Source organism: Parasteatoda tepidariorum, chromosome 10, assembly GCF_043381705.1.
Source record: "Parasteatoda tepidariorum isolate YZ-2023 chromosome 10, CAS_Ptep_4.0, whole genome shotgun sequence".
NCBI lineage: Eukaryota > Metazoa > Arthropoda > Arachnida > Araneae > Theridiidae > Parasteatoda > Parasteatoda tepidariorum.
In genome coordinates, this window is record NC_092213.1 from 35,433,940 (window position 1) to 35,461,376 (window position 27,437).

The following is a 27,437-nucleotide window of genomic DNA, read 5'->3' on the forward strand; positions in this document are numbered from 1 at the left end:
GATACAAAAATTATGTAACATGTTGTGTTCTGGGAATAACAATTTAGGGTTTTCCAGTCTTTTCTTTTCGTCTAGTTTTCTTTTAGACTGTGGAAAAACTTAGTGATGATTTGTTATGTAACAAATACTTATATAAATGGGCACAAAAAAAATTAAGCATACTTGATTTTATGAGGAAAAATTTTATTATATCTTTTGTAGGAAAGCTTATTTAATGGTCTGCTTCATACTGTTAAAATATAAGATTTTTTTTCTTGATTTGACAGTATAACATTATTTAAAGAGGATTCTTTTATATTTTGATAACAAAGTGACTAAAGATGTAAAAAGAAAAAAAATTTTAAAATTTCTGATTTTATGAGGAACAAGTTTATTATTGTCTTTCTTAATTTGTCAGAAAACTTACATTATGAACTGCTTCATAGAAAGTTAATATATAAATAGGAATAATTTATTTTTGTTTGTCCAACATTATTTCAATAGAATCCCTTAAAATATTTTGATAACTAAATGACTAAAAGTGCAGAAAAAAAAATGCTTAGAATGTTTGTTTTTATAAGGAAAAAATTTATTATTATCTTTTTTAATTTGTTGGAACACTTACACACTGATCTGCTTTATGGAAATAAGACATATTTGGTCAAAAATTATTTTTTAACAGTTTTTTTGGGGGGTAAGTTTTAACAGATTTAATTTAAAAAATCAAAAATCGTATTTTTTACTATACATTGTTAGAAACAGTTTTTGCACATATTTCCTAAGTTCTGAAACTTGATAATTTATGTTCTGAAAGACACTCAGAAAAGCGAAATTTGAAGAATTAAAACTCTAGATTACTTTATACTGAACCATAAGTTTGTAATATTGATTTTTTCTTTTTTTGTATTTTCAACACTTTATGTTTGAAAAACTGAGATTTTTCATTTTTGCTTCTTTATCTGTTTTAACTAAAGCGAAGTGTGTTACCAAAGTGTTTATAATAGACTTTATTCCTTTATTGTCACTTTTTTTTTGTATGGTAAGACAGATAACTAGTAATGTAGAAAACTGTGATTCCCAACTTTATAGTTATATTACAGAACTAAGAACATTTTTTTTTCTGTTTCTCTTTTGATTTTTTTATTAGCTTTTCTTTTTATATTTTTATCAACGCTTTTAATTAAGACAAAATTTTTTAAAATGTGTTTCTAAAGAACGTTTTTCTTTTATGGTCACTTTAAAATCATCACTCTAATCAATCACTTTAATTATTGTTAAAAATTAAATCAAAATTTTTAACAATAAATCTTTTGTTTAAAAATTAAGAACGATTTTTGTTATGGTTTCTATCTAGCTTTTTCTTTTTCAAAAGACATTTTAAATCATTAGCTTTAAAAAAATTTTAAAAATTTAAGATTGATTTTTGTTACGATACCTCTTTTGTTAAATTATCCTGATCATGATTTTAACGAGATAGAAAAATTGCCATATTGCACCAAATAATAACAAATATTTTACAAATGGTTTTTCATTATGCACATTTGTTTCATCTAATTTGTTTATGCATAAAACTTAAGGAAATAACTTGAGTAATTTATTAATATATTAATTAAAGGTATAGAGAGTGAGTTTTAAAAATGTGAAAAAACTATTAAATCTGACATAATTTTGCTTTAAATTGTGTTTTATATAAAATGTAATCTTTCAACTATTAAATTAATAATGAACAGGATTGCTTTTTAAATAAAAATAAGAAGAAAGTTTTTATTTTAAAAGATTAAATTGGAATAGTACTAAAAATTTGCATTACCCAAAATTATTACTTTTTAAATCTCTTACCAAGCTATAAAATATCTATTTTAATCAGAATTAATAACACAAAAATATATATTTTTGTTTTTATTCAGTTTCATTCAGTTACTATTCAGACAAATATTATTTTTTCGGAAAATAACTTTGTGCTTTTTTTTTTAGTTAATATTTTTTAGGGAAAAAATTAAATTTAATTTCACATAACAATAAAAGCTTTATTAATAGCTATGACACGTGCCATAATAAGGTAAAAGCTTTTATTTATGTTTCAAATTGTTTTTATTTATCTTATTAATTTATAAACATTAAATTTTTTTTTTTACAAATTTAACATGGATATCAATAAAATTTCTAATTTAGCCATACTTTTAAAATCTACTATGTTCTTGAACCATTTAATTTTTGAAAACTTTTGAAAATAAAAATAAAAATGCAATTTTTATACTATCGAATATATTGGGAGTTGTCAGCTTCAAATGAGTGAGTACTAATATATCTGGGAAAAAAAGTTAGCTAATACTCAATGCTTTTATTAATGCAACACTCATGCCATTTGTCTTGAAATTGTATTTTAATCTTCCTTACACCATTGGCAGACGGCTGGCGATAGCCTGGTTAGTAGAGCACTGGGCCCATGTCCAAGAGGTCGTGGGTTCGATCCCTTCCGGCCGAAGACTCCCCGTGTAGTAAATGGTGACTGATGCACTTTAAATCTGTCGCGTCTCAAAATCTTCCATATTCCCATAACAAATCAATACCTCTGGGGGTACTGAATTGGAGATTGATCGTTCTCTGATTCAGGTCAAAATTATGATTCGTGGAGGATGAATGGATCTACCCTATAAACGGGTGTGACGTATGGGTGTGGCAGAAGTCGAATTCTTGGCCATAGATGGCGCCACTGGAAAACAAGAACAATCGCACCCCCTCTGCCTTAATGGCATATGTCAACAGCAACCATTGGTAGACAACTAGCAGCTGCAGGAGTGCATTTATCCTATCCAATTATATCTAACTATTCCAAATTTTGCACACTTGTCTTTTATTGAACTTGTCATAAATTGCAAATCTAACTGTTTTTTATCTTTTTCTAGAGAGAATCTCCTGAGGAAAAGGCATCTTTTTGGTCTCAAATAACCTTCTTTTGGTTTAATCCGTAAGTATACAACAAATTCTAGGGGAAGATTATGCTTATAGTTTTATCTGTTTCTAAAGCTAGAAAAAAAAATCTTATTTTCTTCTGTTGAAAGCAGACTTCAACTTTATTTTTTATATATTTCAGCATGGCTGCTTTAGGCTACAGGAAACCTTTGACTGCAGATGATATGTGGGATCTTCCAGAAGAAAATACTTCGAAGTACTTACAAGCAGAATTTGACAAATATTGGCTACCTTTGGTTAATAAAGTCTTAAAGTAAGTTTTCATTTTATTTTAAATTTATGCAGTAATATAACAAAAAACAATTACATATTCTGTTAGCTTTTTTTTAAAAAATTTAAACTTGAGTGATTTAGAATAATTTAAACTTATAATTCCTTTGTCATAAATTGCTTTCTATATTCGTTTCATTTTGAATAATTTTTAGAGAATGTAAAAAAGTTTCCTGATTTCTACATTCAGATTTTTTTTTAATAGTTTAAAGGAAATCAAAGAATAAAAATGAGGAAATAGAAAAAGTATATATTTCCACCAGTAATTTTTCATTAATATCTCAGTCAAAAGTTTTTTTTAATAAATAAATAAATATTATAAAAATATCTTTGATTAATCCTGTTTAGAGAATGCAAGAAAATTTTTTAACTTCTAAATTTCTATTGTTCAGAATGTTATTAAAACAATTTAAGCTTTAAAAAGTGGGAGATAAAAAACTGTAACTCAAAAGTTCTTGAATTTTTTGTTTGTTTAATTCCAGATGAAATATAAAGAAAGCAAATTTTTTTTCATTTCTTAATACTGTTTTTTCGAGGAAGTTATTTTACAGAATTTAAGTTATAAGGGGGAGGGAGGTAAATGAAAGCAATAAATGCTTTGCTTTTTGTAATTAATCACAATAAAGACTGAAACAATGTAATATATCTATAATGTTATTTTAGAGTGGTTTTTAATTAACTTTACATGTTGTTAAAATTTCTCATTCATTGTATTAAATTAAAAAAAACTTTTTTTTTTCATCTATCAAGACTGTCTTTTGTCCTATAAATTACTTCTTTATTTTTCAAATGAAATACACTACCTTTTAAAATTTTTATCTTTGATTTTTCAGTCATCAAAAAAAAGTAAAGACACAACTCTCTAGAAGATATTCAGAAATGCCCACTGATGACAATGAATGCAAAGTGACTATTTCACCTGATGAATTGGATAAAGAACTACCAAAACTCAGTATTTTAAAACCTATTCTTAAAGTATTTGGATGGCAGCTATTTTTTACAGGATCATTGAAATTCTTTTCTAGTCTTATCACATTTGTGAATCCTTTAATTTTGGAGTAAGTATTCATTTTTGTTTCATAATTTTTTACTCCTAATTGTTATTTCTATATATGTGTAAATAAAGTTTGTAATTTTTCTCTAGTAATGTTATTATTTCCTTATCTCAAAAGATAATGTTTTATTTATTAAAAAATATAATAAAATATATTAGTATAGTGATAGTAACCTATATGTTCTTTTTATGAGAGCTTGATATTTTATAATGGCATTTTTGAAATGCAAATTATATTTTTAACAGTTATGGAATTTTTAAATTTAATATACACTTTACTCTTTTGATTTATTTAAAATTCATAGTGCTTTCTTTACATTATGTCTGGGCAACTTTACAGGATTATCCTATGTCCTTTCTATTTAAGCTAGTTTTGTAATTACACATTTTACTTGAATATGTAGATTATTTTAACTTATATAATTTTCACCTTGTCTAGCAAGTATATTAATTATTTTTTTCACTTTGTATAAGTTTTGGTGCCTTCTGTTTGGCAGTGAAAATAAGCTAAAGAAGATGTACTGGTTTTAAAATGAGATAGAATGAAAATTACCTGTAAAAACAAGAAATTTAGACATACTAAATTTACTTTCTCAGACAGAGTTGGCTTACTATTCAACTAAAGTCTTCATATCCAGTTTAATTTTTTTTAGGATATTAATTTTTAAATTTATTACTTTTTTATTCATCATGCTTAACATCTTAGTTAAACAAATAGAAAAATTCTGATAGTGTTTATTCTTTCTTTATTTCCCTATTACATTCTAGAAATTTATTTGTCTAGGTCAAAACAGACAAGGTAAAATACATACCAAAAACAAATTTTCATTAAACTTAATAATTGTAATACATTCATTAATTTGTGCTTTTCTATTACAAACTAAAACTATTATATTTATTTCATAATGTTTATTTTGCGTGTATGCTATTTTGGAACTATTAAAATGCATATTTTACTTGTTTATGTTTTATTAAATCTGTATAAGATTAAAAAAATATTCAATTTATTTATTATGATTACACTTTTCAGAAAATTATTTTCCTTTTCTGCAGTCATATTAAAAATTGAAATACATTCCCATATTACAACTATTAAAAACTGTTAAAAAATGTCTTAATGTCAAATGCTTTCATGTTTTAAGTTGTGACTTTTACTGTTTTCTTGCTTTCTTTGCTTTTGTAACTTCACTGTTTTTTTTTCATTGATTTATTTTCCCATTTTTTAAATTTGAAAATACATGTGGTTAAAAAAATTTGTATTTTGAAATATTTATATAACTAATGTCAACTACAACAAATTCAGAATATATATTTTTATAAATATATCTTAATTTTTTCTTACATTTTTAAACGGATTAGTTCGGAAAATGAATGTTTCTTTGTAAATGATTTTTATGCTTGTCATTCGAAACACACCTTAGTTCATTTTCTAAATGACTTGTTGCTATTATTTCTATTTTTGAAATTATTGTATTCTATGCATGCACCTCAAGAACTTTTGCTAAGAGATTGTTAAAATAAATTTTATTTTACATTGCGATTGTAATTCAAATTATTTTCAAAACAAAACAACAAAAATCGTAAAATGATGCATTAAAAGTACATTATGTTAAATGATATGTATCAGCTGTATTATCAATATATTAGATTTCTATTATTCTAAGATAATTCAAAATTCTTTTTTTTTTATATATATTTAGTGTATATTATCAAATGAGATATAATTCTAATGTCCCTTTTTTATAATATCCTTAGAATGATGTTCTTTTTTTTACACAATGTTCTTTCTTTTTCTTTAACATACTAATTTTAGTTCCACCTCTGTTAATTTATAGTAAAGTTATTGCCTTTGTTGGAAGCAATGATCCTTATTGGATGGGAGTGGTCTATGCTATTGGAATGTTTCTCTCCTCAATGCTGGAATCTTTTTTGAACGGTCAATATGAATATAGAATTTATATCATAGCCATGAGAATAAGATCCTGTGTCATTTCAGTTGTATATAAAAAGGTAACTTTATATTTTAAATCATAGTGCAAATTTTTTCTGCTTTCGAGATTTTAGGACATTTTTGTGGCTTATATAATTCTAGTTTATATTAAGCGAGGTACTTTTTCTTCACATTATAAGAAAAATCAGTATGTTCTAATTGTAATCAGGACGACTAGAAAACTACGTAAAGGGAAGGTAAGCAGTTTCGGCTTTTTCGTTTTCTGTTTTAATCTGTATATTGCCATAAAATAGCATATTTCATCGTAATTGTAAACATTGCACATTCTTTGAGTTGTAACTTTTCATTTAGATTCACTTTATTAATTTTATTTTTATAAAAAATCTATAAGTGGCATGTAAGCAGAGCAATGAGACTGGACTAGTAATATCATTTAGTAACTAGTCCATGGTCTAGTTTCTAAATTTTCTTATTTTCAATTTCTTTACAATAATTAAAAGTCTTTTTGGAAATGCACGAAAAATAGTTACTATGAAGTCTAAGTGCTCAGCAGCTATTGTTCTTTTGCTTCCCCCTCCCCCCAAATTTACTTAGAAATTTATCTTCTTTAATGTTTTTCATGAATCAGCATCAGGGACGATATATTACTGCTGTTTATAATATTTATTAAAATGTCTTTATTTATGTCGTGATGTCAATTTTATCAAATTAATTTAAGGATCACAATCTTTTATAATTTATAAATTGCAGAAAATTATTATGAATGGTAAAATCATGCATAAGTTTAAACCCAAATCCCAATAATAAAACTTCCTAGAATATCAAACGTCACCTTGTATACATAACAGAAGCGGAAGAATGCAGTTTCTTACTGTTTTTAGAATTTTGCTATTGTTTACATTCAGTGCCCAGGGCCGGATTGACCTATAGGCACACTAGGCACGTGCCTTGGGCCTACGGAATTCAGGGGCCTACGAAAAACTTGGGACAAAAAAATTTATTGACAAAAATAATTTAGCTTTAAAAACAACAAGTGTATTTTGCACAAAATTATGAAGATACAAATAAAAATATAATATTTTTCGGTAATTAATTATTTTACAGAATCTTATGATCTAATATATTACTTTTTTGCTATTTTTGGGTTCAACGAAATCTTGTATTAAGCTGTCGAATTCCAAACTACGCAAAATGTCGTATTCAATAGACATAAGTGCGAGTGATGCCAAACAATCTTGATTCATTGTTGAACGCAAATAATTTTTTATCAATTTTAATCTGGAGAAAAATCTTTTTCCTTCTGCATTTGCACTCATAATTCCTTCTGCATTCATAATTTCAATAATAATTTTGCATTCATAATTCCTTCTGCATTCATAATTTCAAAAGATTTACTTTTGACAATGTTAATTTCCTTCACTTAGTCATCATAGTAGTATCATGAAAACTATGAAGCTATTTGTAGTATAAATATTTCTTGTAATTAATCTCACTATCAATTTCACTGTTTTCTTTGCTGATTTGTTGTTGTATTGTTGACGTGAAGTGTTTACATAGTTATCGATCGAACTAATCGTAATGGTATTATCAATATCAACTGAAAAATCGGCAGTATGTCAGTATTGCAGATAAAGTTCGATAAACAAATTTGTAAATTAAAATCCATATTAATAAAAATGTTAAAAAAAATATGCAAGAAAATTTCAGTATATATTTTGAAAAGAGGGGGGAAGGAGGGGAGGGCTCAAAAACGGCTGTGCATAGGGCCTACAAAAGGTATAATCCGGCTCTGTCAGTGCCCCATCCATATGATGCATTACTATATTAATAAAAATGAATACTTAAGAATAATTTTGTTTCAGGCTTTGACTCTTTCAAACTCGGCCAGGAAGAATTTCACTGTGGGTGAAGTAGTAAATTTAATGTCTGTTGATACCCAAAGAGTGATGGATTATGTTCAGATGGTTAACTATCTGTGGTCTGCTCCCCTTCAAATTGGTGTCGCTATCTATCTCTTATGGCAACAATTAGGAATTGCTACTTTAGGTGGCTTAAGTGTAATGATACTCATGATACCTCTCAATGGCACTATTAGTGTTTTCATTCGAAACTTTCAAGTAAGTATATTTAGTTAATATCACGCCATATAGTTAAGCCATAAATTTTGTGTATTGCCTTTGTACTAAAATAGGGAAATTGCTAAGGTGTGATCAAACAACGAAAATCATTCTTCTTTATTAGGCAGCATTTTCAAAATTAGCAAACATGGCCACATTTATTACTTAGAAAAATATTATGTTAACAAAATATTATACTATATGTTTAACTGAGACAAAGACAAGTTTTTTTTTAGGCATCCATTTTTATAAAAATATTGTAACACTTTCTAATGGTTAGATTGAGGGGCAGTCGGACACCCCTTGCATTCCTAAAGCCAAGAAATTAAAATTGCCAGTAAAGTCGTAGTTGCTAACAAAACATGGGAAGAGATGCGAAATTTGTCGAGTTATCAATGGGTAATAAAACCATCCCCATCTTATTAATATTAAATGTTAAACAATCTGTCTACATCTTAATCTTCAAAAAGACCGTTAAAATTTAATATAACCCTGTAAAAGGAACATTTTTGTGGTTAGAGAAATAAAGCAGCTTAAAAATTAAATTAAGTTTTGATATTCGCTTTGTCACGACACTGAATTTATGAGATACACTTGTATCGAATTGAAAAGTTAGTCATTACATTGACTGTTAAGAAAAGAATAAAAGTATTTATAGTTTACTAAATTTTGTTTGGATTGATTCTGTGTGAGAAAGATCTTAAAACCATGAGAATCAATAAATGGTGAAACGTAGTGTCTGATCGAGCCTGATGGAGAGAACTAGTTAGGATGGATCTGGCCTGTTCTAGGCTGTCATGCTGATGAAAGAAGAAGAAATTTTGTTACTTATTAAGCCTTTCAAATATAATTTATTCCAAATCTAGGAATTATCTCACTATTTTGATATTTTTAACTAATCTGATTGCCATTTTCTAACATAGGTATTATGCTATATGCATCAGAAATGACTTTTATAGCTTTTTCTGACTTTTCTAATTACCTGATAATTTTCATTTTTAATAAGTTCTTAATTCTTCCTTTCTGTAAATACTCAATGTAAAAAGTATGGCATATTTCAAGAAGTCTGCTATTTTAACAGGTTTTTAAGTCACCATCAAAATGTTGATGTTAAAGATACAAAAATTGTATGTTTATTATGAGATAAATATTACCAGCCTCCTGCAACTGTGGCAGTTTTTTTTTACAGAAGCACATTTTTTCACTGGTCATTTGAGCAATATTATAAGATTAAAAGCCATAATGGAAGACATTTTTATTTAGTTCTAGTATCAATAAAGTGAACCATATATTCTTCTTACAATCTTAAAACTTTATGTTTATAAAACAAAAATTTTTGGTGACGACTGTCTCGTAAAAGGTTTTTCTCCTTACGAGAAACAAATTCTTTTGCTAATTTTAAGTATCCATTTGCTTTTATATAGTTGCATACTTTATTACGCTTTTTTTTTTGTATAATGCCAAAACTTCCATTCCAATCTACAACTTGTTGACAAAAGCATTCTACTCGAGATTTGTGTTTAAAATCAAAATTGTTGTTAAAAATAAAAGTTTAAAAGATGCACGTGGTTTATCTTTTTTTGCTGTTTTAATATTAAATAGGTTTATTTTTCTCTTAACCACAAGCTCACTATTACTGCGATTCCATCAACTGTTGTGAATTGTCTTTATAGCAGACTTTAACTCTATTTATGTGTGTGTATATATATATATTAATGTAGTTAAACTAATTACTTTCTTAGGTAAGCTTGATGAAAGAAAAAGATATAAGAACTAAATTGATGAATGAGATTATGAATGGTATTAAAGTTCTGAAATTGTATGCATGGGAAAATTCTTTCATTAAAGAAGTGATGAAGATAAGAAACAGAGAAGTAGATAGTTTGAGGGCGCAAGCTTATTTGAATGGTGCCATCACTTTTGTATTTTCATCCGCTCCATTTCTAGTAAGTATCTTATTGTATAAGCAGTTAAAAATTGTTTTAACAAATACCAGTGGTCGGAAGAAGCGCTCTTCAACTAGGGCAGTGTTTCCCAAAGTGTGGTACGCGTACCCCCAGGGGTACGGGAACAGTTTAGCGGGGGTACGCGTTCTTATGCGAAATATCTTGCAACATATGAAAATTTCAAAAATTTTTATTTAAAAACAAAACTAACCATGAAAATTTACGATTACGTATTTTTCTAATGGCTATTTTTCGCAGAGTTAACAGTTAATAATTAGTGGTGTCAACAGCCAGTTGTGATTTTTAACTTTTGCGCATTTTTTGTAGTAAAAAATACATTCATTTTTTTATTAGGGGTACACAGCGTTACGAAAAATTTAGAAAGGGTACACAAAATTCATAAGTTTGGGAAACACTGAACTAGGGAAACTACTTTTTTGTAGTGTAGTATGCTACGTTTTTAAAAAGTAGCGTAGTGAGTAGTGCAATACGAAAAAACAGTAGTTTGTAGCAATTTCTTTAAACCACTGTTATCTTTAGTTTAGTTTCGACACAAAATTCTTACGCTGATGTGTCAAATTTTTTGGTAGAAATCTTTGCAGATCCCTTTATGGTCATAATGAAAATGCCCCAGTAGCTGACTTTTAACAAGAATTTTGCATATATAAAAGCATGTGTAACTAATAGTTAAACTGGCCATTATGAATAATGGTCATGTTTTCACATGCAAATGTATGCTTATGAAACATTGATGATATTTCAAAGGCGAGGATTTTATTTTCGATGTACTTAATTTCGTAGAGGAAGTAAAAAGCATTTAACACTTAACAAAATTGCAAGTATTTGATAATTTCCTACCATTTTTTAAATTAAATATTTACTTTTAAAAAAAAGCATAAAAAGTTGAAAGTTAAATGATCAAATTTGAGAAATATGTTATATTGTAGAATAACAAACTGGCTCATGTAAACATAAATAAATATTTCTTAATAATTCCTCATGTTTTATATAAGCCAATTTTTTTTTAAGTCAAAATCATTTTTAACTCAAATTATGTTCTCCAACAAAGTTTGTTTCCTTAAAGTAGTGCAGTAGTCAGTATATTTTGAAAGTAGTTTGTATTCACCACATTTTAACAAAAAAACTAGCTACTTTGTAGCTAACTATATTTATAACAAAGTCGTTGTAATAAAGTACAAAACTAATCTAGTTTTTCCAACCACTGATAAATTCAAGGCGTTCTATGTTTTTGATAGCACATATTTAGTTTTTTCTCTTTTCATTCAGGTCTCTCTGGCTAGCTTCGCTGCGTATGTTTTGATTGATTCTAATAATGTATTAGATGCTAATAAGGCTTTTGTTTCTCTGTCATTATTCAACATTCTTCGGCTTCCAACAGCTTTCCTCCCCATGATTATCACATATACTGCTATGGTAAGTGTATCTCACTATTTCATATATGACATTTTAAAAGATTGCTAAATTATAGTAATTCATTTCTTTTTACCTTTTAATAGTTTGTAGTATCCCTGAAAAGAATAAACAAGTACTTACAAGGTGATGAATTGGATAAGAGTATTATTGAACATAATCAATCTGAAAGTAAGTTCTATGACGAATTTACCATTAAATTATTTGATAAGTTAAAACTATGTTTTGTACTATGAATGTTTTTTTTTTCAGATAAAATATTTTATTAGTTATAATCTGGGATCAAAAATTACTCGGCGCCTAAAAAACTGTCAACCAATATTTTAGTAATATTACGCTGTGTTTTAAATTTAAAAAGTCAATTCTTTTTTTTTTTTTAAAGTAAGTAGATAAAAGAGGCTTTTTTTTCATGTTACACTCAATAAAAATACTCCTTTTGTCCAATTTGTATGAGCATAGGAAGAATTTTTTTACAAAGTAGGACAAATATTGATAGAATTTTCAAAATACAAAAAAAATTTTAGAAGTTAAGCTACTTCGTCACTTAAAACCATAACTGCCTTACTAATTGATTCATTAAACCTTTAATGGTCAAATAATTTTGACTGAAAGGGTCATAAAAGTGCTTTTTTTTATTAATCAGGAAAATTATATAAAACCGAGTGCATGTACAATAAGTGCATTCATTATTAATTCTTGAGTTAAATTTTAGTTTCCATGTTTGGTGAGTGCTGACAGCTAATTTGAATTAAACAAACTATTTTTAAATGCATCTCTATCTGCAATACTTAATGTTATTAAATTGGATAGCATCATTGTTTACACTGGATTCTGTATTTGATCCTTGTTTTAATACAAAATAGCAGTGTTGCGTGAGCTAGCAACTTAAAGTAAGTTCCAGCAATCATAGTTTGCCTTCATTCTTGAATTGTGGTACAAGGTTGAATGAAAGAAGTAGAGCTAATACCTCATTAAAAGTTGTAGTATAATTATCTGATTTGTTAAAGTTAGAAAAACTTTAAAAACAAACCTACTTTTGGTTACTTTATTTATGTAAAATTAAATTTTAAATAATTTTATGTATGCAATTTTATAGAAGTAGAATACAATTATGATGCTCATTCTAATAAAAAAAAATATCCTTCTTAGTCAAAATTGTATCTTTTATTGTTATATGTAAACTGTTGCTTTGGTGCATTAATGTATCTTCTTTAAATTTTTTTAATGTGAATAGATTTTATTACTTTTGAATAAATTATAAATTTCTTAAAATTTTATTGAATTTTACAGGGGATCCTGTTGTTATTGAGAATGGCACATTCTCTTGGACAAAGTCTGATCCTCCTACCCTCACTAATTTGAACTTTAGTGTGAAAGAAGGATCATTGGTTGCTGTTGTTGGACAGGTTGGTGCAGGAAAATCTTCACTTTTGTCTGCTCTACTTGGTGACATGGTTAAGTGGTGTGGAAGAATTAATGTAAAGGTATGTTGTTTTTATTTACACTATTATATAAGAAAATGTTTTCTCTTATTACTCTTAATTCTTGATCCACAGACAGCCACTTATCTCTCAAGTACAATCAGATATATTTAAATTCGCCAAGTCGCACTTTTATCAACTTGTAAAGGGACTGAAGATGTGGGTTATCGATCCTCGTTAAACTGTTCTAGTATAAAGTGCCCTATTTTGCGAGCTGTCTGTTGGGCTACTAAATGGGGGGAGGGCATCGCTTCTGCAGAGAATCAAAAGTGTGATGGCATATCTTCAGATCATCCTCCAGGATGTTTTCCAAAACTAGGGAGGTTTTCCTGAGGTGCACAATTGCCAATAGCCCATTGTGCAGCTCTAGTACTCTACTACTATTGGCGATAAACTTAGAGGTTGGGCAGCTCCAAAGAGCAGGGCACATCGACCAGAGGTCTATTGTACCCAAACCCTAAATCATGATTAGCATGAAAGCCCTGTAGCTGAAATAAAATTCAACAAGCACCTTACAGGAACATCTTGCGGTTCCCAGGTTTTGACACAATTCTGCCCTAAATGCTCAAATCTTTGAGCAGAATAGACCTCACAATAACAAAGTACATGTCGTGATGTCTCTTCTTCAAGATACTATTGACGATAAAATTTGTTTCATTTCCTGGTACATGCTATTTGTGTTATGTATGTCTTAATTTTATGTGTATGCAAACGTAATTTAAGTTTAATGAAATTGTATCTTAAAAACTGGACCTTTTTTTCATAATGCTAATATTTTTCTCTTTTTTTTCTTCTTAAATAGCTAACTTTTTTTCAGCTAAAAAATAGAGGTAATGTTAGGTTCCATTACCTGAAGGCTCTCTAGTTAGTTTTCATTTTTGTGTCAAAATAGTTGAAAACACTTTTAGATTTTCTTGCATTAATGTTTGGTAATCACTTTTCCTGTCTTGCATTAATGTTTGGTAATCACTTTTCCTGTTAATCTCTGAAATCAATCAATCCACTTGTAACTGGAGTGAAGGTGGATTTGTACTGTATCAAATCAATGCAATGTTGTATAATATAATGTAAGCAATATACACAATATTTGTTATTTAACAGGGAAGTATTGCATATGTGCCACAGCAAGCCTGGATTCAAAATGCCACCCTTAGAAAGAATGTTCTTTTTACTAAGCGATACGATGAGCCATGGTATAAACGTGTATTGGAGGCTTGTGCTCTTGCTCAAGATTTAGAAATTTTGCCAGGAGGGGATCAAACTGAGATAGGAGAAAAAGTTAGTATAGATTTTGATACATTAAAGGGTTTTATTTATTTTTTGAATACCTTTTCTTTTTAATTTTATGGTGCTTATCATAATTTTGAATATGCTACTAGCATATTCAAAATATATTTTAATAATCCATTTTAATATATCAAAATATATTAAAATGGATATATTTTAATTTTTTAAAATCAATTTATTCCTTGTTGATTTTTCAAATGGTATAAGTAACATAGAAAATTACATTACAGTAAAACAGTGCTTTTATTAATTTCAATTAGTGTTGTTTTTTTCTGATTTTTATTTATTTATTCTGTGTTAACTTCGTAAAATTTTTGATATTGTGTACCGTTACCCCTCTAGCTGTGATCTCTAAACTTAACTTTCGTAACGGTTACCCAGGTTATACAGTAGACAAAAATCTAATGAATAATTAGAGATAGTGATTTATTTTTTTTTTAAAAAAAAGAAGAAGTAGCCTAGCATTCATTAGTCAAATAATCCTAGTTTCACAATTATTGAACAAAGTTATTACATTTATATTAATAAATATGTTAAAATTGACTCAAAAGTTTTACCAAGCATGTAGAAAAAATTGAATGTGAATTATTGATAAATCAATATTGAGCTGCATAAAAACCTTTTTTTTTTTTCTTTTTTTTTATGAATTTACAGTTAAAATAAATTTAAATGCAGTCAAACATTTTTCAAGTTTTGGATTTTTGATTTTTAACAACTAAATGACAAGTTATATCTCAATTTCATTTTAAAAATTAGAAAATCTTCAATTCAATATGTAATATTATAAACTTCAATATACGAGGGTTGTAAATTAAATAGTGGCAACTTAACCATGAAACTCACAGAAGGGCGGGCATGCACAAATTGGACATGGGAGCGGTGAGGTGGCGCTGTTGTCAATGTGTAGAGTGCAAAAAAAGTCGATTTGCTTAGAAGGGTAGTTGTTGTGTGGCGTTAAAGTTAGGAGTTTCGTTTCATCGCTCTAAAGCATGTTTTCAAAAGGTGATCAGCTGTCGTGGCTTACAATCGAGGTTGTCCGTGGCAGAAATGCAACAGAATGCTATCGAGGATCAAAGGAAGCCTGTGGAGCAAATGTTTTACCGTATAGGACAGTAGCATGATGGGTTCAAGCATCTCGTCTTTTTTCGTCATTAAGCCTTTTTACAACATGCTTTAGAGCGATGGAAACGAAACTCTTCACTTTAACACCACGCAATAACTACCCTTCTAAGCAAATCGACTGCTTTTTGCACTCTACACATCGACAACAGCGCCACCTCACCGCACCCATACCCTATTTACGCATGCCCGCCCTTCTGTGAGTTTCAAGGTTAAGTTGCCACTATTTAATTTACAACCCTTGTATCATTATTTTAATAGTTATACAGTAGAACTTCAATTTATTGTTTCTCATGGGACCATTCATTAGGAACGATAGATACAGGAAATCGAACATGGGCCAACGATAAATATCATAATAAAATATGTAAAAAGTAATAAAAACAATATACAGAAATTAATTATTCAAAAAATTTTATTTAGAAAAAAAGATGTACTTAATGCAAAAAGTAAGCTGAATAAACACAAATACTTAATCAAAATATTCGAAAATTTTAGTTTGAACGCACTCTTTTCTTTGCATCTCAAGCTATAAATTTTTTAACATTTGTAATAAATTGCTGTTTTTTTTAATTATTTTTTTTCTAACTAAATGATTGCAGAAAATTTCTCATTATTTATAAGGCTTTGAGGCCATCAAAAATGTTGGCACCTGTTGTGGTGCTGTTTCTTCATCTTCACTTTGCACTTTTTCAGCTTCACAACCATTTCTTGAACTGTCATTTTCACAAGTTTTAGCATTTTCATCAACAAATGCATAATCATCTGTTTTGTTTGGAGCATTTCCTCTGAATTTTAACAAATCCTAATTTTCTACATCATTGGCCTGGGGTGATTGTATTCCAGGTTTCTCGTATTATCCTTTTAGGCTTAAAAACTAGGCGTGTGACTTTTTCATAAATTAAGAATAATTCAGTGTGTTTTAAGACCATTGATGCACGGACTTCCGCAAATCAAAACTTTCAATCCTCCAAAATCCACTATCTAAAATTTAAATTTTAAAACTTTCTCTAAATCACGTTGAAGAGAGGTTTTCATAAATGTTATTCTTTTTTCGAGTTTGTTTCTTTAGGATTCACCGATTTTCAACATTTTTAATATTTGAAATTACACCTATTATCGCGATTCATATTCACACGATTTTAATATCCGACATCGGTATTCGAATTTACCTGATTTAAAAGTTACACATTTTGAATTGAAATGAAATTTGTTGACTGCAATTTAAAAATCTTGCATGTGATTCGTATTTAAGTTATTTAAAGATCCAATTTAATGATTTTTATTTACGTGTTTTTAAAATCAAATGTTGCAATTCGCATTCACGCATTTTTAAAATATCGATTTTCGTATTCAACATGCTCAAAAAATAATACATCACGATTTGTATTTATGCGATTTAAATATTAAATATAGTGATTTGTATTTTTGTGTTCTTAAAATCCAAGCTGAAATACAAATTGAGGTTTTTTTTTGTGCTCTTAAACGTTGTTTCACCTTACTTAGTAAACATGTATAGTTTATAAATTGGTAACGTGAGTTTTTGCACTTAAAATTTTCAGGATTTTTAACTTTGTGTTACAATCACCCCTAATTAGCATCAAAATTACTATTTTTCTTCTCAAAACAAATTAACTTCAATCTTTTTTTTAAACGATAGCAGAATTTCTGAACAATAGACAATGGAATTTGTTAGTTTAAAGAAGAATATAAATGTTTATTATTAGCAGAATAGCGTAGCTGATGGAACCTTTTAAACAAGACGATGCATATAGGAAAGCGAAAGGCAGGAAAAAGATAAATGGATGTTTTAACATTGAGAAAAAATTCAAAATTAAAGAACTACTTACTTTCCAGGGTATCAATCTTAGTGGTGGACAGAAACAAAGAGTAAGCTTAGCTAGAGCTGTCTATAATGATGCTGACATATATTACTTGGATGATCCACTCAGTGCTGTTGATGCTCATGTTGGGAAACATATATTTGAGGAGGTTATTGGACCAAAAGGAGTTCTTAAGAAAAAGGTGTGTATTAAATCAACTATTATGGTTTTGCTATGGTATATACAATGTGAAACTTATGAGAACATTTAAATGTTAGCAAGCTCTTGTTGAAAGACTGCAACTGCATATCGCTCCTTTTTGTGGAATAAATATTAAACATTTTTATTTATTTATTGCTTTATCATTAACTTTAAGTAAAAGGTAGCTTTTTATTAGTTGGATAATTTCCACTACAAAATTTGTGATTATATAAAGCCTGTATTTCTATTTATTATTATTACTTTTTTAAGGTTAAATTTGCCAAACTTGTATTTCTGTATTTTTTTATAATTGAATCTGCCTTTTTTACGTTCAAAACTAAACAACAATTATATTATATTTTAATACATTAAATTATTAAACTAAAAGGATTTTACTATACTGTGTAAGTTTGACTATTCATCAATTTTTATCCTTTAATTATTTCAATATTGTTTTTGCTGTTTTTAGACAGTCTTTAACAAAATATTGCATAGACAGAATTCAAAAGTAATTGCTAGTTTTTATCTCTTGAATATTTTAAGCATTTATATTCAGTTTTTATTAATCTTAAATCATATTCAATCAAACTCTGCAAGAGTGAGAATTTGAACATTTTAAAATTAATTTTTAAAAAAACTTTTTTTTAAAGGTCAATTTAAAATTATCATGAAAATATCATAAAAGATCATAAAAATTTCTCATTTTTTTATTATACTTTGGAAAATGTTAAAAAACAATACATTATTCAAAATCTCTATTAGGGGCTTTTTAAAACTTATGAAAATTTAAAAAAAAAAGTAAATAAATTTAGTTGTTTAAGTTCAGATGCTAGCTATTTGAATTGTCTATTTTATTTCACATCATTTGTAATATTTTCTTATTTATGTATTGTTAAATGATGATCATCTTTTATAGACTAGAATTCTTGTCACACATCGAATAAGTGTCTTGCCAGAGGTAGATACAATAGTAGTTCTCCAAAATGGCAAAGTTTCTGAGATAGGCTCATACAGTGAACTTTTAGCAAAGAAAGGAGCTTTTGCTGATTTTCTCATTCAATATTTACAAGAAAATGCTGAAGAAGCTGTTGAGGAAATGCCACTCGATGAATTGAATTTAATGCAAGAAATAGCTGCTACCATAGGAGTACCACCTGAAGTTACAAGGTATATAAATCTCTTAGCTGTAAAAGTTTACATATAAGGGACTATATCTAGTTCCCTTATTTTTGCATTTGAAGATAACATTATGAAGAAAAAAATCATGACTTTCTGGCATGTCTCTGTTAGTTATTTTGATATGATTTTTTTTTATTTCATATAGTTGGTTAAAGGCTTAAATTGTATGATTTATTAAAATTTTTTTTACAATAATAAGCTTTAGAAAGGTTTTTTAGTAACAGTCTAGGGGTTTTAGTTAGTCTGTGTATTTTTAGTCATAAAAAATGTTTTAATTCAATAAAGTCACACATTGCCGATTTTCAATCAGTTATATATGAAATAAATCTTACTTAACTAAGGTCATAGATTTCTCCACTAATTTTGCTGAAAACATGTCTTCCCCCTATAATATTATTTAGCCATCACCTTAAAAAATATGACACATGATCCTTTTAATACTTTATCTGTTCATCAAAATCAATCGCAGCATTTATTTTACTTAAATAAATTTGCTGAATTAAAGCTATTTTAATATTATTTCATTACTTTACCTTACCTCCTTTCGGTATTCAAGAAAAGATTAAAAAGTAATTAACATATATTTTGAAATAGTTACATTTTCCCAATTGTACAAAAGAAGACCATTTTCTTATTTACATGCTATAACAGATATACCTGATTTGAAATTATGATGTCAATATATATGTATTATTTATTTTACATTCCTTATTTTTCTGGAGTTTAATAATCTTGTTGTAATTTGCCTTGAAAACTTTTTGTCCCAGAGGTTTTTTCTTTCTTTTTATTGCTTTTCATTATCTGTCACAAAGATATATTTATCTCTCTTGGATTTTTAGATTTTGTAGTCTACTTCTTTTGAATTGTTGTCTAACAGACTGTCTTTTTTATAATTTCCCATTGGAGATTCATTCAAAGCTTTCACTAATACCCTCAAACAAACAAAAAAAACTTTCTTACTTGAATTTCTTCATTTTCAGGGCTTTCCCATCTTTTGGCAAATTTATTTTCTAGCTATTCTTTCATCTGATTAATTACATCTATGTCTTTGTATTTTGTATAATATCAGGGTTTGGTCTAGGTTTTTCTGAGAGGTACCTATTTTGTGAAAATTTAAGCATAATTTGTGAAAAATTAAAAATTATATTAAAAAATCAACACAAAAATATGGATTTATTGTTTCTTAAGGGATACAAAAATAAAATTTTGAGAAAAAGTTTTTTGTGAAACTACCATTTTTCCTAAAGTTGAATTTGTGAAAGTGCCGCCAAACGGTAGTAAATTCGGCCTGGATAGACCCCTGAATATGTAATTTTCCCCTAATGTCTACATATTTTTTTAATCATGAAAGGACTTTATTTTACTATCAGAATAAATTTTACTACTCTTTTTTACTATTAAAAAAATCTTTGACCTGTTTAATGCCAAAAAAGTTATTGTTCGGAATTTAGTTAAATTTTTTACATTTTAATTATTAATAACATATTATGTTTTCAGACAACTGTCAAAACTAAGTGATGGAACTGATTCAGATACAGCTAGCCCTGCAAAATCTGAAAGATCTCCTTCAATAATAGGGTCTGGAGATGGTCTGCGTAAAAGAGCTAAAAGTTGGAAAGAGTCTTATCATCGGAGAGCCAGTAAAAAATCTGTTGTAGAAAAGCCTAAAACTGGAACCAGGCTCACAGAAAAGGAAGGAATGGAAGTTGGATCTGTAAGACAAATGTTTGTTGGCTATAGTGTTTTTTTAGAAAGGACTCCCATTAATCAGATAATTAAATGAAGTATTAATAGGTTATGAATGAAGAAAATTTATTTGTTTTTTAAACTGCAGACTTTTTTAAAATCTTATTTTGTTAATCAGATCTATAAAATATTCAGCTAAAAAAGAAGTAATGCTGCGCTTTGAAAATTGAATGCTCTTTTTGGCATAACTAGGAGTTTTTTTTTTAGTCATATAAGTAAAATTATCCATCTTCAAGTAAGTTAATAACATTTTGCTAAGTGGTCTGATAATTGAAGTAATATAGTTACAAATAAAGAAAATGTAGTTACATTACAACTTGAAAGTTTTTTTTTTTTTTTTAAAGTTATAGTCTTGTTTATTAGATAATTGAAATATGCTATGAAAAATGTAAATTATACAACTTTGTATGGTAAATATTCCTTTTTTTTTTAAGAATTTTGTGAATTTGGTAATTAAAATTGTGATGAATTATGATTTGTGATGAATTAATGATTTTTTTGAGTAGGGTCTTCTTAAACAGTTAGTTAAAATTATAAATTTGTAAAAAAAGGTAAATACTTCAGTTTTTCAAATTGAAATTTTTTTTTTCTTGCTAAGTAGAGTCTCGTTAATCTGATAATTAAAATTATATAGTAAATTAATTGGGGAAGTTTGAATTTTGCTGTATAGGGGTCTTGTTGAGTTTTTAATTTGAACTTAATATCTGCAAAAAAAGTAAATGTTGCAGCTTTGTTGAGTGACAACTTTATTTTTCCTTGCTAAGTAAGCTAATGGAACAAATATGTATCTACAATTCAAATATTCTAATTTTTTTCTATCCATATTAATTAAAATATATATTAAATAAAAATTATATTATCAGTATAATTATGAATAATATTATCTGCATTGAATATAGTTTATTCCATATGTATAGTTGAATAAAATACTCAAATAATTTAGAGAATTTATATTTTATGTTTGTGTTTTCCTTTCACCCTGTAGGTTAAAGCATCTGTGTATGTCGATTACATGAAATCTTATGGTTACTGGAACACATTCTGGACAATTTTGAGTTACACTTTGTCTACAGCATTCAGTCTTGGATCTAGTTTATGGCTTTCTGCATGGAGTGCAGATGCTACTGACCCTGTGAAAAGTGTCGATACAAAATTACGTGATTTACGTTTAGGTGTGTATGGTGGACTGGGAGGTGGTGAAAGTAAGTGTTTCCTCTTTTGTTCTAAGTTATAAATATTTTCTCTCATTGTTATTAAGCCTTGTGTTTTTAGACCATATTATTTATTTATTTTATGGAAATAAGTTATAATAACACTCACTGACAAAATATTTTGTACATACCACAGCTGTGATGTTAGAAAACTGTAGGTTTGCGTTTTTGACAATGTCAATTTTCATTTATGAAAAGGTACCCCAACATAGAATCAAATTAACGTGTCTTATATACTAGTGAATTGGAATTGAATAATTTTAGTGGTAAACACGTTGCAGTACTCCCCCACGAGAATTTTATCTGTGATAGAATTTGATGAATGGATACCACTAGTTGATTCATTGCTGTTTTGAGAAAAGCGGGGAGAGCATTATTAAGATCACTGAACTTTAAGTGCTGATCCTGAGAGCTATATTAAGCTCATGGTCACTCCTGTGTTGCCATTAGCAGTCAAGTGTATGCAGGCTGGCTTTGTCTGTAATTGAGACTGAGTAGCAACAGTGTGGTGAGGACAATGCCGCAGTCACAAAGTAGCAAGTTAACTGTTCAAGGTAGACCATCTATCGAAGTGGGTGTGTCTGTTGAGGTAGGTGTGTTCCGGTCAAGTCCGCGGGCCACCAATGTGGGGGAAGTATCTTTTCGACATTGTCAAACTTCATTCATGAAAAGGTACCCCAACATAAAATTGAGTTAAAATGTCGAATATGCTAGTGAATTAGAATTAAATAATTGTAGTGGTAAACATGCTACAGATCAGTCATTCCACAGGGATGATGGATGTTCTATCCTATGCCAGGTAATGGCTTGAGAACTATTAAACTATTTCTGCATCTTTCAGATTGATCAGTACCAGCTTAACTTGGAATTGAAGAAGACGCGCACTGCACATAGCGAATCTCACTGCCATTATTAAACCATTTATCTTGAAATTGTAAGGCCTTGGTCTTCATGTCCCCTTGGACAACTACTTATTGTTGCGAAAGTTCTTTACTCTTTTACATAACAAAGACAAAAACAGTTGTGTTTGACTAAATTGATCATGCAGAATATAAGAATATCCAATCACCTGCAATTAGAAAGCAATTTGATGATTTTGAAGACTTATATAGGCCATTTGCTAATTTTAAATATCCTTCTGTTATTCAGACTTTAAAAATAACAAATAGTTAATTTAACTAATAGGTAAAATCTTACAAACTTACCAACAAAAAGAATGCAATGCAAATTTTTAAAATTTGACTATTTTCTTTTGCTAAAGTACTCATCTGTGTATTTTAAATCTTCCTTGTAAATTTTCACACTTGTGCAGTTTATTAATTAACTTTGATATTTTTGCATGAATAATTTATTTAAAAATGTGTAACCTGTATTTTTAAATAATGGGAGAGTGTGTTGGAAGTGGAACCTTATCCTATCTGGCTATTCTGTTATCCCGCTTACACCTCTACTTTCACATTAGAATGGACAGTCAACAGCCTATCTTCTATAATTACTTTTAATTGATATTTGATAATTACTATGCATAAAAAGTACTTAATTCTAATCTATTATATGCCACATTCTAAATTAATGTATTATTCTTTTTAGTTGTTTTCACTATAGTGACTGCCCTTCTCATGAACCTTGCTTGTCTTCGAGCCTCAACAATTCTTCACAATGACATGCTGAATCACATAATGCATGCCCCAATGTCATTTTTTGACACGACTCCTTTAGGAAGACTGTTAAACAGGTTCTCTAAAGACATTGATACAGCTGACGTCACTATTCGATTCAACATAAGAATGTTACTTATTATGTCATTCAGAACTTTAGGTGCAGTCCTCATAATTTGCTTGGAAACGCCGATATTTATTGTGGCTGCAATTCCTCTTGGTATTTTATATTATTTCCTGCAGGTAGGCATTTTTATAGTTATTGGATAGCATTTGTTTTTTTTATTTATTTCAATCGACTATTAATTCAGTGTTTTTGCTTTTAAAAAAAGTTTTGCTATGTTTTTATTGAATAATAAGTGTGAATAAAGCTAAACAATAAAAAAAGAGTGCAAAATGATGTCCATGGCGTGTAGCGTTTTTAAAAAGTACTTAAAGGTGCTTATTTTAAATTTTTGTTTAAAAAGCTCTTAAAGGTGCTTTTTTCATTGGGTGTTTTTAGAAAGAGCTTAATTTTCCCTTTTCCAAAATGAGATTTTTTTTCTTTACCATGTCCATTTTCGCCACATATTATGCAAAAGCCTGCTTTTCACATTGTTCTATTCAACCTTTTCACAAATCATTCAACCACAATCTATTTCGTACCTTCGGTCATTAGCATATGAAAGCGTCAATTATTTTACATGTTTGATGAAATACTTGCCAGTCCGCATGTGCCTCTACTAAACTGGATTCGGTGAGATTATTGCACTCTCATGTACAACTGCTGCATTTTGCAAGATATTCTCTATATCCGGCTTCATTTTATCCTCTGTAATGGAACTGAAAAATCTGTCTTTTTTTAATCTCGATCTTTTTGTGGTCACTAATATAATCAAGAAAACAGTTCTTTCTCAGAAAATAGTTATTTTATCATGATCATGTAAAGTCTTTAAAAATTATTTTCCATTTTGTAAATGTATATAGTGTTTTAAAATATGTTTAAAGTGCTTTAAAAGTACTGAAAAGGTCCTTATATTTTTTTGAAAGATTTAGCTACCCATCCCGATATCCCCTAAATAAACAAGACCATTTCAGTTCTGTAATGAAAAGCCTTCTTCAGTATTAAATTACAGAATGAAAAAGAAAAACACTGAGGTACAGAGGAAATTTCAAAAAAGCTACAATAGGGAGAAAAGGATAGACTAATAGAGTTGGGGAAACAATCCAACAAGATAATCAAACAAAGTTAGATGAATGAAATAAGTGTGATTGTAAGGTGAGAATCTCTGATGTTGCAAGATGTAGAAATTGAAAAAGAAAAAAAAAAGAACTAAATTGCTAGGGAATATAAAATTGATAAAAAATCTAGGTTAGTGGCCATGAAGCAGTATTTAATGCTTTTAACAAAAGAAAACAAACTTAATCTATTACTTTGTTGTAGCTTGTTTATAATTTCTTGTGTAACTTCTGTGTTTTGATTCTGTAAAAAGTTTATCAATGGTATACCAATTTACTAACTAAACTTTGAAAGATAATAAACTTCCACTGGTTATGTAAAACTAGCAAAGTATCTAATATCTCCCTTTTTTTTCTTAAAAAAAAACAAACTGTTTTGTTTATTTTACTCTTAAAATGAAATTAATTGATCAGAGTTTTTCGCAAGAGTTTTATGCAAATCATCAAGAACTTGAAATTTTTCTAAATTTTGACGCCATCAAAATAACCAAAAATTCCTGCATTAAGATGATATTTTATATAAATCCTTCAGAATTATCCATAATTTCTTTTTTTTTATATTTAAAATTAATTTTAAAAATTCTAATTTCTTATATTTAAAATTAAATTCTATAAAGTAATGTTGTTCTCATTAGAAATAAGACATTAATTTCCCGTCTTTAGAAAACTGGGTTTTATATATTTGCTTATGTATTTTCAGAAATTCTACATACCAACTTCTCGGCAGCTGAAGAGATTAGAGTCGACCACTCGTTCTCCTGTTTATTCCCATTTTTCAGAGACTGTTACAGGGGCCACTTGTATTAGAGCTTTTAGAGCAGATCAGCAGTTTATGACCCATTCAAACAACCTAGTAGATATCAATAATGAATCCTATTATCCAAGTCTTGGAGCTAGCAGGTCTGAATAATTTGTATTTTTGAAGAAAAAAAATTTGCATTTATTTATGTCTCAAATATAATAGAATTATTTTTGAGCATTTGTAATTACAATATGGACAAATAGTTTCTGTTATATAGTTCAAAAAATTTATAATTTACAATATAGTCATAGATCAAGTGTTACCATAGTTTCTGATGTACAAGTCAACCCTATATTCAAACAAGTCAACTATGTTGATGGTTGCTTTTTAAACTTTTAAATGGTTGATTTTGTGAGCGTTTGGTGTACTCCACAACTTACTTACACTTAACTCCACAATTTACATTTGTTAAAAAAAATTTTTTTAACCGAATGCAAAAGTACCTAATCATTCTGGAATGGAAAAAGACAATTCAAACGTAATTGGAAAACTTCTTAAAACATTTGGTCTTTCTAATTCATTGGATTGTACCTAAAATGATATTTTACGAGCTTCAAGAGAAAGAAGAAGTGAAATTACTTATAGAATGGAACCTTTATTATGTTATTTAAAAAAAATTATTTTTATTATATCAAAGTTTTGATTGTGTTATAGTAGCATTACTTTTATGTTTGTATTTACCTTACATATTAAGTTAATTACAATGCTAAGAGTCAAATTTCTGGGGAAAAAGTCTTTATGGCCAAATTTGGTAGCAGTAAATAAGTCAAATCATAACTATCTTTGCAATTTAGGGGTTCAAAAAGTTGATTTATTAACCAGAAAATATATTAGTTACTAATACCTGGTTAGTATGTTTTTATACAGACTATTTGTGTTCAAAATATGTCAGAAAGTAATGGGCTATGAACCCATCTGTGCTATTTCATGTTAATAACATAACAACATAACATGGTAACAACATTAAAAATAATAAGTTTTTTTTATAAAATGTTAAAAATTTTAAATGAAAATATAGGAGGTTACTTTTAATAAAAATTTGTTAAAAAAAATAGATAAGGCTTTAAAAAACTGGAAAAAGTTAATCTCGAATTAAAAATGTGTTTATTGAGTTTTTTCTAAAACTTGAAGTATCATGAATAATATGATATGAAATTTTCATTTGTATTTTGTGATCCATTAACATAAATAAATTATTTGTAGGTGGTTGGCTATTTATTTAGAGTTTCTTGGATATACAGTTGTTTTCTTAGCTGCTCTTTTTGCTATTTTGGCAAGAGATACTTTGAGTCCAGGTATAGCTGGGTTATCAGTCAGTTATGCTCTACAGGTAATATTTTTATTTATTGGTTCCATCCGGTGTGATTCTCCCTTGTAGATTGTTCTTTTAGAAATTTGTAATTATAACAGTACAAAAAATAGCATTACAAGCTCTGTTTTTTTTTTTTTTTTAATTAGTTTTGGTTTTCAGATATATTGAAAAAAATATTGCTTTTTTAACACCAGGAAAAATAAAGAATAATATCATAAGACCAGAACCAGTAATTTCAGTGTTGAGTATTTTCAAAACTTCACTTAACATGCTCAGATCATGCTCCTTAATTGCATCTGGTTGCAAAATTATTATATTTTCAAATTTTGTATTTAACAGTGCAATATTACTGGTAGTAACTGTGCAGCATATTCTGTGCTTACAACCTGTCATTATAGTGTTATTTTAGCCTTTTCAAAATCTCACTTAAAATATTCTACTACTAAGCTCTTCTAATTCAATAATTCTACTTAGCTCATAATTTTTTGATTTTACTGTGCACCATAAAACATAGCTTAATGAATGCTTATAACCAATCAATAAAATATTAGTTTTAATATCTTATTTATCATGTTCTGTCTACTGTAGTCTTCAATGGCAGATGAGTTTGAAATTATTGTTTTTAAAATTTGTCTCGGTACAAAAACTTGTATTATGAGTTTAAGCTTCAAGTATTATA

At 28.2% G+C, this 27,437-nt stretch overlaps 1 protein-coding gene across 2 annotated transcripts in view; it reads left to right on the top strand.

Annotated features, from left to right (window-relative positions):
- Positions 1–27,437, top strand: part of LOC107445288 (multidrug resistance-associated protein 1) — a 45,530-nt gene that overhangs the window by 9,413 nt on the left and 8,680 nt on the right. For both annotated transcript variants that reach the window (XM_043055877.2, XM_071187092.1), the window contains exons 6-22: positions 2,886–2,947; positions 3,074–3,205; positions 4,056–4,280; positions 6,112–6,286; positions 8,090–8,344; positions 10,087–10,290; positions 11,578–11,724; positions 11,808–11,892; positions 13,012–13,205; positions 14,304–14,480; positions 17,466–17,633; positions 18,549–18,799; positions 20,309–20,525; positions 21,543–21,759; positions 23,359–23,669; positions 25,345–25,544; positions 26,650–26,776. In XM_043055877.2, coding sequence (XP_042911811.1) covers positions 2,886–2,947; positions 3,074–3,205; positions 4,056–4,280; positions 6,112–6,286; positions 8,090–8,344; positions 10,087–10,290; positions 11,578–11,724; positions 11,808–11,892; positions 13,012–13,205; positions 14,304–14,480; positions 17,466–17,633; positions 18,549–18,799; positions 20,309–20,525; positions 21,543–21,759; positions 23,359–23,669; positions 25,345–25,544; positions 26,650–26,776 — 3,147 coding nt within the window. The remainder of the gene's footprint in view (positions 1–2,885; positions 2,948–3,073; positions 3,206–4,055; positions 4,281–6,111; positions 6,287–8,089; positions 8,345–10,086; positions 10,291–11,577; positions 11,725–11,807; positions 11,893–13,011; positions 13,206–14,303; positions 14,481–17,465; positions 17,634–18,548; positions 18,800–20,308; positions 20,526–21,542; positions 21,760–23,358; positions 23,670–25,344; positions 25,545–26,649; positions 26,777–27,437) is intronic.